We start from the raw sequence: 20,266 nt of genomic DNA on the forward strand, positions 1-20,266 counted from the left end.
GCAGAGCACGTTGAAGAAAAGGGAGTCGGTTGTGATAACCTGCTCCATGCTGCTCTAGGCTCGGACAGGCTCGGACAGGAGCCTTAGAAATCAGGTCTTTGATGGGTGGGCCGGCTTTCGACCTACCGGTCCTCCTGATAGGGCAAAATAGGGATGAGCACCCAATCAGAACGTCAAGGTTGCTGAGCACAATGGAAATTAGGAGGGTGGCCATCTTAACGTGCCGCAGGCCAAATTAAATTGTATCAGGTCGCCATGGAAACAGGTCTTCGGTCGCACTCGTCTCGGAAGGGCAAATGAGATGGCGCTTTTAAGGATGAACCACTCGCATTCTGCAAATAATGATGATGATAGGAGCAGAATATAGATTTATATGAGTTCACCGCGGCAAGAATTTGATCACAGCTCTCTCCAAACTTATATAATATTTATCATTTTTATTTGTATGGGATGAATTCAGATCTTCGAATAAGGAACCTAAAGGTGGAACTAATATTTTATAATAGAGTCTTAGTTTGGCCATTTCCACATACGTTTTCCTGGCCATTATCCCAAATTCTACTCGAATCACCACCAAAGGAGTTGCTAGAGTTAAGCCAAAGAGGTTTTTCCAGAATTTCCCATCTAGCTTTTCAAGATTTTTCCAATCAATTTCATATAACTCCAACCCATATAATATATTGGGTAATATTTTGCCGACATAGTATCTGATTATAGGCAATAGCGTAAACTTAAAATATTTCAGATAGATCTTTCTCACTTGAGCATATATTGGAGAAAGTCTAGATCCAATTCTCGTTACAATGTCCCATTTACTCTTGTTGGCATAAATGGGAAAGCCCAGATATGTTGATCCACGAATTGTTGTAAATCTTTTACCTACTTGATACCTTCCACATTTTGGAGAAGTGAATTTCCTATTCGTAAAGGTTAATATCACTGTTTTATTTATTTTTAAATTATTCACTCAGATGTTATAATGTGTTGCTGTTATTGCTCTTTGGAGACCGATCCTAGGTCTATCTAGCAGAATGATATCGTCAGCATGTAGTAGCAGCTGGAAGCTGAACCAACTCAACGGTTAACAAACCATTCCATCATATCTGATAAGCATTCATTAAATAATATTGTCACCAGGAGACAGCCTTGGCGCAATCCTGAGGATGTGGTCATAGTATTACCCATATTACTGTTACTACGTAATCTTATCTGGATCGATGAATTTGAGTACAGTTATATTAGCATCTTTAACAGTCCAGCCAGAATTCCACATCGATGTAATTTATTCCAAAGCCTGACGCTATCAACCAAATCTAACACACGTGTGAGGTCAATACTTGCAATGTACAGGGGTGGAGCATTTTTATTATGAGTTGGGTTATTGAAAAGCTGAATGATGAGACCATTTAATGATGTCCCGCTATTTGTTCTGAACCCTGTTTGAAATTTGGCAGGTTTGCCCCCTGTTTTAACAGAGGTCTCTAATTCTTGTAGCAGCACCAATGCAAAGATTTTCAAGGATGTGTCTAACAGTCTATCAGATGATAATTCCGTGGCTCTTTACGATCCCCTTCTTATAAATATTGGATATTGGGACCACGTAGCTTAATCTCCATGAGGGCAGAAAGCTTCCACTCTTTCCAATGTCCAAAAATAAATCCATTAAGGTTTTGGACGACAGTAAAACATCTTATTTTAATACTAGATTGGGAATTTGGTCTGGACCGGCAGCTCTAGATGTTTTGGCTTCTTTATTAGTTTTTTGATATCACTCCTATTTGAGTTACTCTTCCATGAGTCAAGCAATTTGGTTTCAAAACTCAACCAGGTCCTACCTGCAGCACCAAACTTCCCAGTTGAGTCTGAGTTGATGGGTCTGCTACTACTACTCGAAATATATTTTTGTTCTTATATTCTAATATCAAATTGATGCTGACCTGTGAATGTTTTATGATTTGTTCCTTGAAAATGGCTCACCATTTCCTTTGCAATGGTACCTATTTCACCCAATAATACTGGCCAAATTTAAATTATGTACACCCCTAATTTCTTTATAAACTTGAGGTATTTAGTTGTAAATTACTGTTAACATCGATGATCAAAAGGGTTCAACTAGAAAGGCACTTTAGTTAGCTCCTCTTTTTGTAAATGTAAGCCTGTATGTAGTGGAAGCTGGAACCAAATGTTATAATGGATAACACTATGTTCCCTTTAATCATCATAGTGAATTCACAGTGCCAGCAAAGATCCCTTTCTACCTCTTGAACTACATACATCCCTTGTTATTCAGTTTACATGTTCTGTATCACAAGCTACTGATATTTGTAATAAATGATTAACAGCAATACAGTTGTCCTTTTTGGGTATTTATACGAAGATTATATTATGTCACTAAATTTCTCTGTTGAGTCTGTTTGATTAGTTGGTATAGCATCTGTTTTTCATAGCCAGTATGAATGGATTGTGGAACTTGCCTCTCTTGATGCCACGTACATGCCAACTGTAGGTTCCAGAATGTGCATCCTCTGAGGGTCAGACAGATGAGTAGAGGCGTGCAGCTGGCTCTTGGGGTCATTGGATGTGTTCTCTCTGGCATTAAGTCCTGTGCTGAAATGTAATTGGTGTGAGGCCTCATCATTATTCTGGGCACGGGACCAATAAGACCAAGGCAGGATGACCACAACTGCCACAGAAACACTGCTATTGAAAACCCTGAGGCTGGGGGAAAGGAGGCACAAGGTGGCTGCTGCCCACTCATTGGGCAGCACAGCAGGGTAGCCGTAATGTGGCCACTCCCCTTCTGCAAGGCATATGCTCTGTAAGGAAGATGAGCAAAGTGCGTGACAGATGCAGCGTCGGTAGACATAAACAATAAATGTGTTATCCTCAATCAGAGAAATTTAGTGACAATCATTTGCACATTTCCAATTATAGTTACACTCATGACAGCAAGTCATTTCCTGACCCCTTGCCGCTGACAAAATGTTTCAACATTTGGAACAAGTGTGCACTTGTCTTTCCTGCACGGTTATGTAAACATATCCTACTTCAAATTAATTAGATGTGATCATTCTGGAAGAAAATAAGGAAAAAGAAACAATCTCTCTGTTCTGTCTTTCCAATTACATAACAATATGAAAATTACTAACGAATTGGTAGGTCATGAACAATTTTTGGTCAAAACACTTTAAGGCTCACTGTCCTCATATATCGAGGAAACTCTGTGGTTGACAGCCATCATTATAATTGCTGCATCCTTTATAATGTACAAAATACTAAATAGTTAGATACCGAGCAAATTAAATGTTGACATATTTTCTTCATTGCTATAGAAAATTGTAATTTGCTTCAGTTGTAATTTGTAGTACATTTTCCTCAACACGTGTTTCACCTTTTCACAACCTTATCCGAAGGTAAATTTGGTGTGTTTGAGTTTAATGCCATGAGAAACAGTCAGTTCCAAATGAATCCAACAAAAGTTGTTGGCACTGGCCTAGAATAGAGAAAACCTCATTAGAAATGAATCAGGGCTTCAAGAACACTCTTCCTGTAGTGGGGAAAAATGGAGGGGTTGCCTCCATCTTCTGTTGGCCAGAGACTGGGTCTCAAGATTATTCAATCTATTTTCAATTTTAATACAGAGTTTATTGGTTTTTAAACAAAAACAGGTATGAGTAATGTAACAAGTCACAAGAACGTAATGCTCAGCACAGGGTCTATTTGAGCATCTCTCAATGTTCATACTACTCTCCCCACAAAGGAGCCAATAAAAGTCAAACAAGTAACTGAGAACCAAGAGAAGTATAAGTGGGATGGGAGAAGACAAGACACATAAGAAAGAGGGAAGAGAGAGGAAAAAAGAAAAAAAGAGCAAAAAGAGAACGCAAACAATCACCAGACGGAAGAGTCACACTTATAGGTCATTAAGATTCCCACCCCATATACGTTCGTAGCAATCAATGTTTCCTTTCCTTTGGAAAGAGACCCCCATTCCTTGCCGAGAAAGGAGCCATTTCCTGTAGCCAGTCTTCACACAAGGTTCTCCTACTGCTCTTTTAATGCTTTAGAATTATTTTCTTGCCCACAATGAGGGCTATACAACACCACTTCACTTTGACCATGAAAATATGCACATATGGTGCAACAGACCTAACATAAGTAAGTAAGGGATCTCGGAAATGAAAAACCTATGATCAAGTCAAATTGCTGAAGTCCCTCATCCCTAAAGGAACTGATCGTTTTACAATCCTAAAACGTATCGGTTATCATACCCATTCACCCCCAACAACAAAAGCAATTACTACAGGGGAGAAATGTACAGGATCACATCCTCCACAGAAACCAATACAAGTTGTGTATTATTATAGTAATAAAACTGGATCCGGGGGAGCTGGATCGAGTGCTAAAGGTCCAGGGCCCAAGTGAACGATGGACCCGGTAGTGTTGCCACCTGATCTGGTGTTCCGGTTCAGGTTTTTTTGCTATTAGTACCCTGGGTTTTCAATCTGAAAATCCAGACTGCTGACAGCAAGGAATTTTGTTTGAATGAATGGGACGTGCTTGCAGCGCCCTGTACATTCAAACAAAATACTTACCTAAGATGGTCGCAGTGGAGATGGAAGGTGGGGCTCCATGCAGAGTCCCTCTTCCATTTCCATGGCGGCCAGGGATGTGGAGTGGGCATTGGTGCCCCAGCCAAAGAAAGTAGATAAGTGGGGTAGGGGGTGTGAGGAGTGAAGGGAGCGGAGACCGGAGAGAAGAGGAGGGTGGTAGTAAGATGGTGGGGTGGGTGTGAGCAGCCTTCAGGTTGCTCAGAATGTGGGCATGGATACTGGGATTTAGCCCATGACCCAAGCAAACTAATTGACTGAATCCTCTTCCCCAGGTGCTAATATCTGTTGTAACATAGTTTGGGATCCACTGTCCATCGGTAAGGGCTGGAACAAATCTTGTTCCACTGTCATTTAGTGATCTCCATGTTCAATGCAACCTCCCACCTCTCTTCACCACGCAGCATTGCCTGATGATTTGCAGAGGGAAGTTAGAACTTGTAGATCATTGAAGCAGATAAAAAGGGAGATTTTGCATGTGTGATGAGGTGGGTCATGCATTTCTGGATCCAAAACAGTGAGCAAGAGGAAAATAATAAGTCACTTATAGCAGGAGGCTTCTTTCTGCCTTTGTTTGTATTACAATTTCAAGAAGTCAAAATCAAGGAGATTATACTCATCGAGAACTTGCTTCAGTTTCCATATGTCCACTTTTTGCCAGCTCTTCCAATAAGGAGTGTGATTGTTCAGCTTTCTAGTAGGGTTCTCACCCAACTCCAGATTCCCTTGAGTTGAGCGAGAGGGCTTGCTTGTAAGTTCAGAGGGAGGGATAAAGCTGGTAAAACGCTGTTCATAATCAACAGGCATTCCAATGGAGTGGGATTGACGAAGCAGCGTGAGTCCGGACCCATTTCAGTGCTTGGTCAGACTCTGCATTCATCCAAAAGAGAAGAGACTAGTGGCCGTGGGCTCTATGATATAACTTACCTGCGGGGAACCCAAAACCTCCATAACGCACAGGACTCGGCAGGGCAACCAAAGGTACGTTGGGTAAACACACAGGCCTTATGAATATCAGAGAGAGACCTGGCCATGAACAGAAGTGGAATTATGTGAAAAAGGTAAAGAAGCTTGAGCAGCAGAGCCATTTCAATCATCCCAATGTTACCCCACAAAGTCAAATTAGGCATGGTGGATTTACTGCACTGCACCCCTAAATATGTGAATCCTTCTTTGGCCAAGGTAAACGTTCCCGGTGGGATGAGGCCCCTGTGACAAGAATGGTTAATCGGGAAGAGCTCTATCTTGGTGTCGTTCACCTTAAGGTTTGAAACATTCCCAAACAGTTTCAGTATTCACCATAGGCGTCTAAAAGAGTTCTCAGGGTTGTGAGAAACCAAAGGGTATCTCACCATCTAGACCCCCGGTATCTCTTACCCAGGTGGCCAGGTCACGGCCATCACCTTTGGATCCAGACCCTGGGGGTGGACAAGTGCGGGAGGATCACCTGGGCGAGGGGTCCTCTGGGAGTTTGGGTGAGATATCCAATGGCAAGCCGCGGTATCCCCCTCTTCACAACACACCTATACCCAACACTTCTTCCACCTTTTATAGGTTGCTGTAAGTCTTGTCCCGTTGCCCCCTGTCCAATTACAGCAGGTACCCACATCAAAGGGAGGCATAGGAGAACAAACACAACACCCTATATCTCACAACAACAAAATCATTAGCCTTCTTTTGATGATATTTTAACCACCTCTCGACAAAACTACAAATCCCACAAGTCCTACCTCCACTCTAGAAATACCATTTACCAAACCACTGGGATGAACAAGAGGCGAGAGGGAGCTATGAAGATTACCCATAGAAACCAATGAACCAGGGATTCCCATATGTAGTCGCAATTTTGTTCCGGTAATGAGGCCAGGCAAGGTCAGGCCTCCCTTTACAATCATTCCCACCTGAAACCTGTTAACTCTCCCAGGAAGCATATGAGGTGGAACACACAGACACACTTGGAATGAGCTGGGGATGCTGGATGATGCACAGAGGCGGAGAGGATAGAATTTGAGCTGGAGAGACCATTGAAGGCCTGGAGGAAGAAAGACTGCCTAACTGCTGGGCCTGTGAGTACAGGGGAGGCTGCAGTATGGAGAGGGAGTTCTAACTCCAGGGAGCCAAACCAGGGGCATTTGGGGGGTTACCTGGCAGTGCCCACACTTTCGTTAGGCTTCTCTTGCCTTGAAACCAAACACAGTTCATATCCTTTAGGCTCAAATTAGTACTTGTTCAACAGAGACTTTCGACTGGGCACAAAACAGGAAGGCCCACGCTTTTGAGGGGCAGGTGGTGAGACCCTGACCTCAACAAGTTATCCCCTTTACCTCATGCAGTTCCCAAAACCCTGGAATGCTGTATAGGGGAGCTGACGAAATGGGAGCGAAATAAGAAAAGTGCATTCGAGCCCGACTGAGGGAGACCGCTGAGAGGACAGAGTGAAAGAGAACAGAGTGGTCCGGCATAGTGACAGTGCCCAGTCGAAAGTCTCTGTTGAGCGAGTACTAATGTGAGTCTAAAGGATATGAACTGTGTTTGGTTTCAAGGCAAGAGAAGCCTAAGGAAAGTGAATCACACTGAGTTGCAAAGTGAGAGGTCCGAACCCGACTGAGGGAGACCTGTGATGGACTGTGAGTCGTTGAGAGGTCTGAGCCCGGCAGAGGGAGATTTGTAGCAAACTTTGAGAAAGTCGAAGTGGTCCTGTAGAGATCTACAGTAAAAGCCTTGCACATTCGACAGTCTTCGACATCAGTAAAAGGTCCAAGCCCAACTGAGGGTGACCAGAAGTGTCATAAGTTAGGCTAAGGGAACCCGTAACGAAGGTGAAATAAGCTTGGGGAAGGGAACCCCTGCAAGTTTTGTGATTGCAAGGACTGTGCCCGGCTGAGGGAGATCTGCGTTGAACCAGGTACTTCTTGTTTGAGAGGTTGGAGCCCAGCTGATGGAGACCTACGTGAACTTTTTGTTGAACTGTGAACTTTTTGTTGAACTGTGAATGAACTTCTGGAATGCTGGAAAAGTGACTTTAATGTGGAAGGCCAGACGTGCCTTGATCCATGTTTTGAACTGTCTTTGTTTTAACAACCTGAGCCTGAGTGTGCCATCCTGTCTACGGGGTGCTGTCCAATGTTGGGAGGAGAGCTGACTTAGCCATCTTGATCTTTTATGTTATAACACTGATTTTCCTTTACATACACCTTTTTCCATGCACCCATTTATTGTAATAGCGTAAGGGCAGGTCATATGTTTATTTAGTATAGGCCAATGTATTTTGACAGACATGGCTAGGACTGTGTTATTTATTAATTGCTCCCATCTTTAGATGTAGGTCCAGATAGGAGTTTTTCCAACCCTTGTTGTTCAATATCTTAATCTTAATCAGCCTCTATCTATCTGCCTGCCTCCACTCTCCGCCCTCTGCAACTCATCCAGAACAGAACTGCGAGACTTGTCCTTGGCCTCAAGCCCAGGGACAGTATCTCTCCAGGACTGAAATCTCTACACTGGCTCCCAGTGGCTGCGAGGATTAAGTTCAAAACCCTCTGCATTGTCCACAAGGCCTTCTGGGGCCTGGGGCCTAAATACCTTCAACTCTCTCTTCCTAAATATCTTCCTTCCCGAGCCCTACGCTCATCCGTCTCCAACTCCCTCAGGGTCAGCCGCTTCTCGAAGCAACGAGCTGGGGGTAGATCTCTCTCCGCGGCAGGGGCCTCCCTCTGGAACAGCCTTCCTGCCTCCCTGAAACTTGAGGAGAACCAACTCCGGTTCCGGAAGCACCTCAAAACCTTCCTCTTCACTTCTGCTTTCTCTCTCCCTCTCCCCTGCTAAATTCTTCACCTAAACTGCACTGATTCTGCAACTGGGCCACTCTCACCGACCTCAGTCCTGGGCCCAGTCACTCTTCACTTGCACTGCCTCCCTGGCAACCCCTGCACTGCGGGACTGTCTCTGTATCCCTACAGCCCCCCCACCCCCCAGCACTTGTCTGCACTTACCTTGCACTTGCCACCAGCTGGCCCTATTTTTTTATTATTTTATTTCTATTCTACTTATTTGTACTGCACTCCCCCCTCCCCCTTCCCCATGCACTTTTTCCCTTCCCCCTACCCCTGCACTTGCGCGGTCTGAATGACACCTGGCCTAGTAGGATCGTTGTCTGTCTTCCCCTTGTTCCCCCCTCCCTGCCTCGTCGTGCCTTGAAACACTTGTGTATAGGCGCGTTACAAATGCCATATCATATCAATAAACACCCTTGAACCTTGCATCTCTTGTATCTGTCTTCACTTGTGATACCATTCCTCTATTACAGGGTCCAATAGCAGAACCAGGAGATCATCTGCATAGAGTAGGATCTTTGAAAAGCAATCCCTACATCTAAATAGCCAGAGGTTCAATAAAAACATCCAAAGAAAAGAGGCAATAGTGGGCATCCCTGCAGCACCACCCTTTCAACATAAAAAACGACTGCAAACGTCAACCCATTCTAGAATTTAGCACTTTTTATCTGAAGAACTACGACCAGCAATGACCCCCGTTGGTGTTTGTAGATAGCCTTATTTAGGATTCTCCCTAGCCGACAGGCAAATATCTTTGCCAAGAGTTTTATATCAGTGTTAAGTAGGGAATTCCGCCAATAATTGGCACAGATATTATGGGGTTTCCCAGGCTTTGCAATTACTATTATGATGGCCAGACCCATTGTCTCTGGTATATCTCCTCTCTCAATAATATCTACATAGAGTTTCTGAAGTGTTGGAGAAAGCACATCACGATAAAAAGTTACCACATGTGATGCAAAAGTAACCACAAGTAGCAACATAGTCACAAGACTAAGGAAAACACTGTTTCCCAGTACTGATAGCCTTAAGGACAGATCAGTTTCCCCATAACATGTGAGCAAAGGCCAGTACAGTGAAGCTTTAGGCTTCACTGCACTGCAAAATGTACAGGTCAGATTGAAAAATAAAAGCAACAAGTTTGGGGGTTCCATAAAGATGGAAGGAAAGGTGCAGTAAAGAGAATCATTCCTAAGAAGCAGCGCCTGCAAGGAAAAACAGAAGACAAGTTTAGATATGGAAAAAACAGTCAGTTTAAGGTTGCGCTTCGCCATACTTCGCACTTTTTCTTAAACCATCACTTACCTGCTGTCGAACATTGCGGTAGCATCCATCTTCCATCCGGTCGCATCTCACAGCTGCATTGAGGCCGCATTTCCATCTAAGGGAAGAAAACAGAAGAGAGACATAATTGAGGGCATAAATAGGAGCAACATATAAAGACATTAAACAGAACGAACAGCATCACAAGAGCTCAAGAAAGACTTACCAATCATAAGGAGAAGCATAGTCGCAGCTGGACTGGATAATCCTTATCAGGGATCAGTGAAGGAACTAGATCCCATTCGACGAGCCCCTGCCAGAAGTAGCAGGACGGAGAGCTTATCTTCCATAATTCACAGGTGAGCTTTATGGGTGGTGTATGCTCACAAAAACCGTACTTTGGGGTGAAGGGTTCGAGAGGTACAACAATCACAGATTGGCGCACTGACACACTGTTAACTCCATGCAGGAGCAGTATCACCATGTACAATCGCTCACAGCTTTTCTACTGAGGGAGATGCCTGAAGTGGGTGATTAAGTTCAGGGGGGCTGCAACCGTGCCCCAACTCCTCCGCAGAGACCAGGTGAGCCTAACACCAATTGTATAAAACAGAAAAATACGATGGGGGTTTGCGAGATGTTAACATCCCTATTGTCTAATTTGCATATAAGCCTGAATCTTGCCCATAGGACTCTTGGAGACATGCAGGAAAATTTGGGGGTGCTGAGGGGTACTGGTGGGCCAACAAACAGCCTTTAACGATCTTTCGTTATGTATCGCTTTCCTGGAAGGTTTTGCCAAGGGGATAGTTCCATCATATGATCACACAAAGCCAGACAAGGCAACGCCAATAGAAGTAAGATTAAGGAAAATGGATGCTAAGGTGTCACTGATTTCAGAACTGCTAAACCTCAAGGGAGAATATAACATCTAATGTCCCAGAGGAGACAAGTGAGGTTCAGGTATTCAACTCCAGTTCTGTCCCTGCACATCTAGGAGCGGGATGTGGCAGCCTACAACTGTCATATCAGCGTGAGGTTGCTCCTGATAGTCCCTCAGCACTCGTTGAGGCTTTGGGACAGATGGGTGACCAGGAGTTACAGCAAGACAGTGGCCTTGTTATAGAGACGGCATCCCCTTCCAAACTCTGATTCACTGAGGAGATTACCAGTAAGGGGCAAGAAATGTAAGAATAAATCGAAACACACTAAAAAAATCTAAGAACATGCCCGTGGTCAAGTTGAGAGGGGGGAATTCTAATCTTAAAAGCATACGACACGCATCCGAGGGTGTTAATCAAACCTAAACGAATCCACCTAGGGAGCGCATACAAGAGGGAGGCTGTTCAGCCTCCAAGGATGTTCTGGTAGCTCAAGATATCTCTTTCTCCATGCCCAGGGCTTGTAAAGAAGGGTCCGTGGGGGCCTTAAACATCCCTATGGGACCCGTCACAGTGGAGACTGAGGCAAGTTTGCTGGTGCGTCCACAGTCTAAGCAGACAAAGATCACTGCTTTTGTTAAGATCACCAGCACCACTCATGCCCGGGTATCTACGGGATTGCTACCTGTGGCGAACCATCTGGTTGATGGAGAAGGGACACCATCCTTGGACTCACAAGAGGGGCGCCACTCTCTGGTCTACCAGGAAGTGTTCATTCTGTGACAAATAATCACAGAGCGGAGGTCAGTCCTCCTAACTAGGAGGACACCTTAAGAAACCAAGAACTGCTTTAGTGGCCCTTCTATCAGCTACTATTCCTTCGGTACTTCCGATAGCAGAACTCTTGGAAGAAAGGTATATTCCTGCTGCTGGAAAGATAGTCGGATCGGCGAATATTAACAAATATGCTAATTCAACAAGGCTTAACAGGACCAGCCTTCTAGCCATTTTTAAAAAGATTCCTCTGCTGAGATCCATCACCTCTGACGATATTGACACTATCTCTTTGCCTATTGTGGACAATCGCCGAATGGTTAGCCTTTTTCATTCGGAGATAGTGGCACAAATGGTGTGGGGTCAAAGTAAAAACTTAGAATCTTTGGAATACAAACTTGTGGGATTTCAGAGCAATGTGGAAGCAAATCTTTTTTTGGCTTTAAAGGAACCAGACACTGAAACAAAAGAGTCAGCCAGATGTCTACTGCTATTCCAGTCCGAAATTCGGGGGACACATTGTCAGCTATAACAAACCTTATAGGTAAAGGACAGGACTGGTCATGATTACAACCAGCCCTGAAGACCTTTGTGAGCATTAGTCAAGGTGTAGGGCATGCATGAAATTATTGAGATTGAGGTGATCTTGTGGAATACCTGTGGAGGTTCATATTTGTTCACATTTATGGTTAACCATGCTCCGGGTGGACCCCCTCGTATCTACATGTTCCAAGAGACCATGCTGATGTCAAATCTTGTACTTGAGGGTTCTTATACTATCTCCAGTCCGGCAGTTAGAGGAGATTTGGGGCGACCGGTTACATGTCCTTCCATCACATTTTTTCCATCGAGGGTAAGTACCATCACATTTTTCCAACGAAAAAATATGCATCAAATGCATTTTTTGGGGTTGGGGTCCTCCACCCAACCCCCCATTTTAACTCTTAATAACAGACCCCAAAGAAAATGTACCCTTTACCCCACAAAAATATGCATTCGATGCACATTTGTTCATTGGAAAACATTTGATGGAAAAACACTTGATGGAACATTTTTCGATGGAAAGTTTACATACCGAGGCGACCTAGAGGGGGTCTTGCTATAGTGCCTCATCACGGGTTTGGCGGCAACCCTAAATACGGTGTTAACACTATTACCGCTGCATTTTAGGGTTAGCCAAATCACAGGCTTGACGGATTTACCCCCAACTCTGAGATGGGGGGAAAATTCACTGTGATTTTGCTGACTTTCATCACTATTACCGCCAGCAGCAATACCGCCAGCGGTAATAGCGCCAAACATTCCCCATTGGGCCTAATGGGGAATGGGAAATTCCCAAATGGGCCCAATGGGGAATGGGGACTTACTGTTCCGCCAAACCTGTGATCCGGCGCTAATAGCGCCAGGGGGTTTGCTGGTAGGGCTAATAGCCCTGGCGGTAATACCACTGGGGTTAGCGCCCAACTCATGATGAGGCCCTAATAGCCTTTGATTGCAATTTTGGGATGAAATGGGAAACTATTTGTAGTAATGAATGGCTGCTGGCTATCAAGCTGGACTTGGGTTCTTGTCTTCGGCCGTTTTATTGCTAAACCTCTACTGGATTCCCACGAGGGTCACGATTCAAACTGCTTGATATTTTACAAGCCTGGTACGAAAGGGGTGGCGGTAAGCGTATCATTTTGGGAGGCGATTTCAATTCGCTTTGTGCCAAGGGCACCATGTAGAATGACATTAAAGCTACCCCCACACTCTTACAGCATAATATTCAATGAAGAATACAGTGGGATCTCTTCCTTGCGGAATGGGATATGTCTTTGTTGGAACATTCGCCATCTTCTCCTTCTCTTAGGCACAAGTGGTATAGAAGCGATAGTAGTTCACGGATTGACCTTTTCTATATCTCGAATTGTCTAAGGGCCAACTGCAGCTATCTGAAACAGATCACTACTGATCTGGGGGGACCACATACCGCTACATTTGTCCCTGTGCATCCCCTTCCTGACCTTTGAACTAAGATCTGATTTCATCGGGCTCTCTGTAAATATGAAAGGGACCTTGGTCAAGTGGGACAGAAAGAGAGTACAAAAGCGGAACCATTTATTGATAGCCTTTTTGACGAACCTGAATCTCTGCCGTAATTCTTGGAGCAAGAGAGTAGGTTTCCCGGTCTCTAATTACAATATCATCTTGGCATGAATATACAAAATCACACATCAATGCTCTGCTGTGCGTAATAAGCTTAGCAACTACTTGGGTGATGATAGAGTCCTCAAATCTAAGATACTCAAACGTAGGAATCTGACTGCTTTAAAAAAGCAGTCTCTGTCTGCATCCGATTATCGGGTCGCCAAATTTAAAATTTTACAAACACACAAGAACTTGGTTAAATCCTTGTAGATGGACGCATATTTGAGGACACATCAGACCATGCTAGAACATCTGTGCAAGGCTAGAGATGTGAAATTCTGGTCCACTATCAATCGTACCCTTGATGCTACAGATATGAGCATGGAATGCCCAATACAGGCAAACACATGGGTTAAATACTTCACCAATAAATATTCATTGCCTCCGATGTATTCCTTCATAGGGGTAAAACAAGGATGCACTTTGGACCCTATACTTTTTAACCTTTATGTGTGTGATGTGGCAGGGTCCCTCCATTGCACCTGCTAGGTCAGGCAACACAAAGCTGGACTGGATGGCTTTCGTGTATGATTTCATCTTGCTCGATAGAACTCTGCGAGGCTTGCAAAGGAAAATGCAATTATTTTTCTCCTATGCTTTGGCTAAGAACTTTCTGCCTAATGCGTCCAAATTCAAGATCTTGGTCTTTACGAGGGGCACCAAAGTGAGGACCAGATCTTGGGTGATGGGACCGGAAAGAGTCGATAAGTTTGAGGTGGTTACATATCTTGGGTACAACCTTAATAATAAAGTTAGCATGAAATTCCGGAGAAGCAGTCTTCGTGAGAAGACATTAAAATCAGTCTCTAAACTTAAATTTCTGCGGCGCAGAGTATGTAAATTCTCTTTTCTCCCTTTAAGGTGTTGCCATCTGGCCAAGTTCAAACCAATGATTTTGTACAGCCTCGACCTGTCCACTCATGATATGGGTCCCATGCTTAACATCATTCAAGGGAAGCTGTGGAAGGAGGTGCTGGGTCTTCCCTTGGCTATCCCCAATGTGGTAATAAGGCATGAACTCTGTCTTGTGTCCTTGAAGGCCAGATACATGTGGAAACAGCTCTCGACCTATAGGAAACTATTGCTCCACCTTCCTGTATGAGATACTCTATTCAGCCATGCACGTAGAATCTGCTCTTTCTAGCTAAGAATTTAAAGTGAGGATGCAATCGGTACTGGTTTCTATTGTGGTTTCCGAGGCAAATCTTGTGCAGCGACCAGGTGCTGTCAACAGGAGCCTATTCAGGGCAGATTGGGCTGAGACTGCAGACAGTATTGCTTCATATGCCACATATGCTGAGTATTCCCACTTTATACACTCAAGAGAATTTATCCCATTATACCTGTAGCGCTTTCCTTGCGAGATTACTCGCATGACCTACATGCGTTTCAGGCTCAATCTTTTCCACACAAAAGAGAGGATTAGGCACTGGAAGGAATTTACATCATACCTCCAGGCTAATTCTATTTGTAGATTATGTGTTATAAAGGATACTACCGAAACCCTGAGACACCTGATCATTATGTGCCCTTAATTTGCTAACAACCGGCTATTGTGCTTCAAGGACACTATTGGGAACAACACGGACGTGGACCTTCTCTGGTGTTGGTGTATGTGGGGCTGTAATGTTTCTCTTATTTTAGTGTCCAACGTTTTTTTAAAGTCTCTCACAATTGAATTAGATCGGATGAATCAAACCACTGTTTATTTTTTTTGTGTTATGTATCTGAAAACACATTCTTATCTTTTCATGTTCTAATAACGATGTGTTGTTTTATTTGTTTTGCATCTCTTTTATCTTTTGTACTACTGTTGTGTAAGGTTTCCTGTAAACCATGAATGCAACAATAATTATTATTTTTTTTAAAACATTCCATATCCCAATAGAACACTAACAATTGGATAGAGTACTGACAGTTAGGAACGTCCTGAAGGAGCATAGTCAGATCACCTTTAGGTTGCTATCATTAGTACATGTCAGCTCTTAGACTGCAGGGGTCAATATTCTGTAGCACTAACCCAGGAAACAGACCCCTGGGTTATGGAGGAGGGTCATATTGAAATGAGATAAAGAGGGACGGTTCTAGGGTCCATTTAAGATTCAATAAACACCATTGATCTATCTCATAGAGTTGGAGTGATTTGTGTGCCATCTGTAACATTATCACCTTAAATTCCGGAAACTCCTCAAGTCCTCTTCTCCTCTTCCTTCTCTCTCCACGTACCCTGTTAAGCTAGCTCTCTGTTCTTTCCCTCTCTCACTCCTCTTCCTTATAGCATGCTGACTGGCCGCCTGGTGTACCTCAGAGTCTCACTGGTCCCCGGCACCCCCGCCAGTCCACTTCCGCACTTGCCTCAGGGCCCTACTCCCCACCCACACTCAATGCACTTGAGAAATGAACCCCAGAGATTGACTCTCTCTGCACTTACCCCAGTCCCAACCGACCGGGTGCACTTGATCCTCCCCCTCCCTCTCACCCTCTGTCATAGCTCTCAACCATTTCTGTTGTAAAGGCGGGTGAAATCACCCAATTTTGTTTTTGGCGGGTGAGACGCCCATTGAAATGAATGGGCGTGCAGGAGGCTTGGCGGGTGAGTCAGCCCTTTACAAGGCGGGTGACACCCGCCAAAAGCGTGTGAGTTGAGAGCTATCCTCTGTGCACTTGCCCGATCCATACGTACTGCGCCTGAAGATCGTCTGTCTGTTCTCCCTTGTCTTCCCCCCTTAATTGCACTGTTAAAACTGCAGAATTCCCGTCAGACCTATTTGCTGTATCCCAAACTGTTAAATGTATTTTTTACGCACTTACTCTGCCTATGCAGACAATTATCCTCTCAGAATTTCAAGGACTCTGAGCGACTGTTGTTTTTTCCCCATGTTGCCACCCTCCTTGAGCGCTTTGAAACACTTGGCTGTGTATAGGCGCTATATAAATAAACAATACCATACCATAATACCATAATAATAAAAAAGGATTCTTACTTACACATGGTACTAAATTTGATACAACATTAACTTTTGTGGCTCTTATTTAAAAACAAAAATATGAATGCTAACATACTGATATTCATCATTTCAGGTGAATTCCAAAAGTAAAGTATTGAAAACCAGCAAATCAGTAGTGAAACTACCTTCAACTCTAAAATCCGAAATGAAAATCAACAGTCATGACATTATGGCCATCAGCTCTTCTGATAATGAACTTTGTTTTCAGTGGTACTGCCCAATGTATGCAACATCAACAGAACGTGGTGAACGGAAGGTATAATGAATTAGTAATATACTCATTTGTATCTAATGTAACATGTTTCTGTTATTTTTCTGCTGTTAGTTACTGCAATCACTCCACCAGGCCACAGCTTACTGTGTCTTCACAACACTGACTCCAACTGATCAATCTTAGCCTCTTCTTTCTGGTCAAAACACACATTTAAGATCGGTTTTGATTGGCTACTACCCACCTAAAATCACACTCTGGCAAAGTCTGCTGCCTTATTATGGGGCGTCTAATGGTGTATTCAAGGTGACTGAGTTCTACGCCGAGATAGTGGATGATGGACCGTGGGTGGTATGGGGAGGTTTGTCTGTTCACCCTCATTTAGTCAATGGGGCAGGGACCACTTCATGTATAATCAGATTGCTACTAACCCTTCAAAAGATGTACATTTGTTTGGGAAGGGTCAGGGGTTCCCTCAATGCAGTCTATCAGCAGCCCGCAAAACAACACCTGCTGGACAAAGAAAACCTCAAAAAAGTCTATCTACGTCCCGTGAAGCCATGTCCGCAGTTGAACAAAGGCATGTTTCATGACATCATCATTCTAGCAGATATTGCCCTACAAACAATTAAAGTGCATTGAGAGGCAGATGTGGCTTCATTCCTGAAGTCAAGCACATGCATGCATGCCTAGAAACACACACTTTGCCATTGCAAGATGGCAGATGCAGCGTTTCAATCCCAGGGCAATTTGGCAATACAAGAATATTCCAGCACCCCTAATCTAAGGAACAAAATTGAGAGAAGCCACTCCACACCCCTGCAGAGGCATAGCCAGGATTGTCTAACAAGTGGGGTCTGAAGGTAATGCAGTTTGGCCCAACACAGTGACATTAACATCTGTAAATGCCACACGGTGCTGTTGAGTGGGCATTTACAGATTTTGGGTGGGCCTTGCCCGCTCAGGCCCTACCCTGTCTACGCCTCTGCACCCCTGCACAGTCAGGCCCAGCTAATCGAGTGGGAGGGGATTTCAGACTATTTAAACCCTAGCTCACTAAAGAATAGTTGGGTGTTTGGTCGACGTCACAAGCAGAGTTTGGAGTGAGTTGTCGATTTAGTTGAGAAGTGGGAGAAGGAGCCTGGAGAGAGAGGAGAAAGAGTGGAGGTGTCTGAAGACAAGAGGCAGAAAAGTAACATCAGGATGTGGCAGGGGAGAGAATCCAGGGGTGTTAGGAGGAGAAAAGCATGAGGTAATCAGAGGTGAGTATCAGGAGGAGAAGATCTGAGGTCACAGGAGAAGAACATCAGGTGGTGGCAGAAGGGGAACATCAGGAGATGAACATCAAGGTGTAGCAGGAGGAGATTATTAGGTGGTGAAGATCAAGAGGTGGCAAAAAGAGAATTTCAGGAGGTGGTAGTAAAGAACCACCAGGAAGAGGATGAAAAGCAGGAGCAGTTCAGAAATACTAGACAAAGAGAAGGAAAGAACTAGAGGGCAAGTATCACCAAAGGCAGAGGGATTAAGAGGGTTACCCCAACCACAACGATGTGAGCCCACAATGGGAGGAGGAATGACCATGTGGTGTTGCGTCAAGGAGGGCCAGCACCTATTTTGAATAGAGAGGAGGTATCCAGGGCAAAAATCAGTAACCTACCAAAGGGAGGTTATAAGTTCCTCTGAAACCCATATGGGAGAAACTGGGGTATAAAAACACACCCAGCTTCTCCCTCCCAGAAGAGAGGCTCATACTCTCTCTCCCTCTTGCTGGAGACACAATGTTAAAATACCTGTGAGAAGGACCAAAGGTTGCCATATTCCCATATGCACATGAGACAAGTCGTAGGATGTTTATTTTTAGGAAAAAGGAGCCAAAGGGATTGTGAATGCCTGGGAGGAACTGAAATGTTTCTCATCTAGGAAAGGCGAGCCTGGAATTGGTGGTAGTGTGAACCAAAGATTGTTCATAGATTTTATGTCAGAGTTTTGAGCCCAGGAAAAGGTTCTTTGTGTTTGAAAATCGGGTGGGGTTCAGAAGGAAAAGGAAGGAACAACTTCGGGAGGAGGGTTTGTAGGTTGGAACTCCACCAATGTCCCACAATTATATTTTAGTTACACAGCAAGAATAGAGGTCCTAACCTTTCTGATCTGGCTTGGTCTGGTCTGTTGGTCCATATATATGGTATGACAGCACCCACACTCAGGACACAGGTACTTCCAGCTTGCAAGCAGCAACACCACAGCATGTGCATCTGTCTCTCCCCATATTCTACTAATAACCCCCAAAACCCATTTTCTTGCAGGGCCATTTGCCCTGAGGCTGCCATCATGGCTGAAGTATGATATATGAGATTACTTTAAATTCCATTATATTACTGAGGCCTCCTCCTCAACGAAATGTCCACTGATACTAAGAGTGTCACGAAATGTCTTTGGGGTGTGGTTTACAGACGTGGAGTAGAAGCAAGTGTTGTGATTTGCTATGGACTTTGGGGCCATTGGAGGATACAATGGATGTAATTCCTATTGATTTGCCAGGCTCATCCAATGCCTGTTGTTCCAATTCATTGTAATTGCTTCATAGAGTGTTGATGAAACTGTTTTGTCTTCTTACCTTGTCCTCCCTCCAATCCAGCCGACCAGCAACTGTCCCTCCCGGTCCCCTCTTTATCCACTCTTCTTCGTTTGCACAAGACATTCAGTTATTTTCCTCTGCTGCGTTAAACTTGCCCACGTCTGCTCGAGATTGTGTTCTACTCCCAGTACAGCCCTGTGCAGCCCTTTTCCTCTGCTGCTGTCGCACTCACTACCCTGACCTACTACCGACGTCTTAAATTCCAACTCCAGGAAGTCCTGATTCAGCTGAGCATCAACAGTATGTTTCTTCTGTCTGGGTCCCGAAATGAATTCCTCCAACCGTATCCTGCTTCAGCCTGTAGCTGTATCTTGGCTTCAAACTCGCCAGGCTTTCTCTACATTCTATTTGTGAAACATCAATTCTCTAAGAGGTTTTTTCTCTGGTTCTGGTTGGTGTCCTCTTCCACGACCGCCCTTTGAGCCACTGTGTCTGTCTCTAGTCACTCAACAGGATGGCATCTGTTAGAGACAGGCCATTCCTCACCACATCCAAGAGGGTCAAGGAGCCTGAAGTAAGTTCAGTCACTGACAGGTTGTGACACAGCATCTCCAAGAACAAATTTACCAAGTATAAGAATTGATAAATGCAGATCAGAATATGACTGCTGAAGTTTGACCTTACAAGAAAATGCCACTGTATACCAAGCTGTGGCATCTTAAAATGCGTTCATGTTAGACCACCCACGTTAGGAGGATTAGCTGCTTGCTGACAAGTTAGGATCTTCGAAACAGCTACAGGAAAGTATATGTGCTTATATCTTGCAATGGATGTTTAAACATTGTTATTTTCAACTCCAAGGTGGGGCGTATGGTCTCCAATATGAGCAGAAGTGTGTTTGGCATGGGGAACTCTTCTGGC

At 44.2% G+C, this 20,266-nt stretch overlaps 1 protein-coding gene across 1 annotated transcript in view; it reads left to right on the forward strand.

Annotated features, from left to right (window-relative positions):
* Positions 1-20,266, forward strand: part of LOC138514686 (cilia- and flagella-associated protein 54-like) — a 655,241-nt gene that overhangs the window by 617,326 nt on the left and 17,649 nt on the right. Inside the window, exon 9 of the mRNA XM_069630102.1 lies at positions 16,633-16,815. Within this exon, the coding sequence (XP_069486203.1) occupies positions 16,633-16,815 (183 nt within the window). The remainder of the gene's footprint in view (positions 1-16,632; positions 16,816-20,266) is intronic.

The sequence above is a fragment of the Ambystoma mexicanum genome, chromosome 12, assembly GCF_040938575.1.
Source record: "Ambystoma mexicanum isolate Mex_15411 chromosome 12, UKY_AmexF1_1, whole genome shotgun sequence".
In the NCBI taxonomy this organism is placed as follows: domain Eukaryota; kingdom Metazoa; phylum Chordata; class Amphibia; order Caudata; family Ambystomatidae; genus Ambystoma; species Ambystoma mexicanum.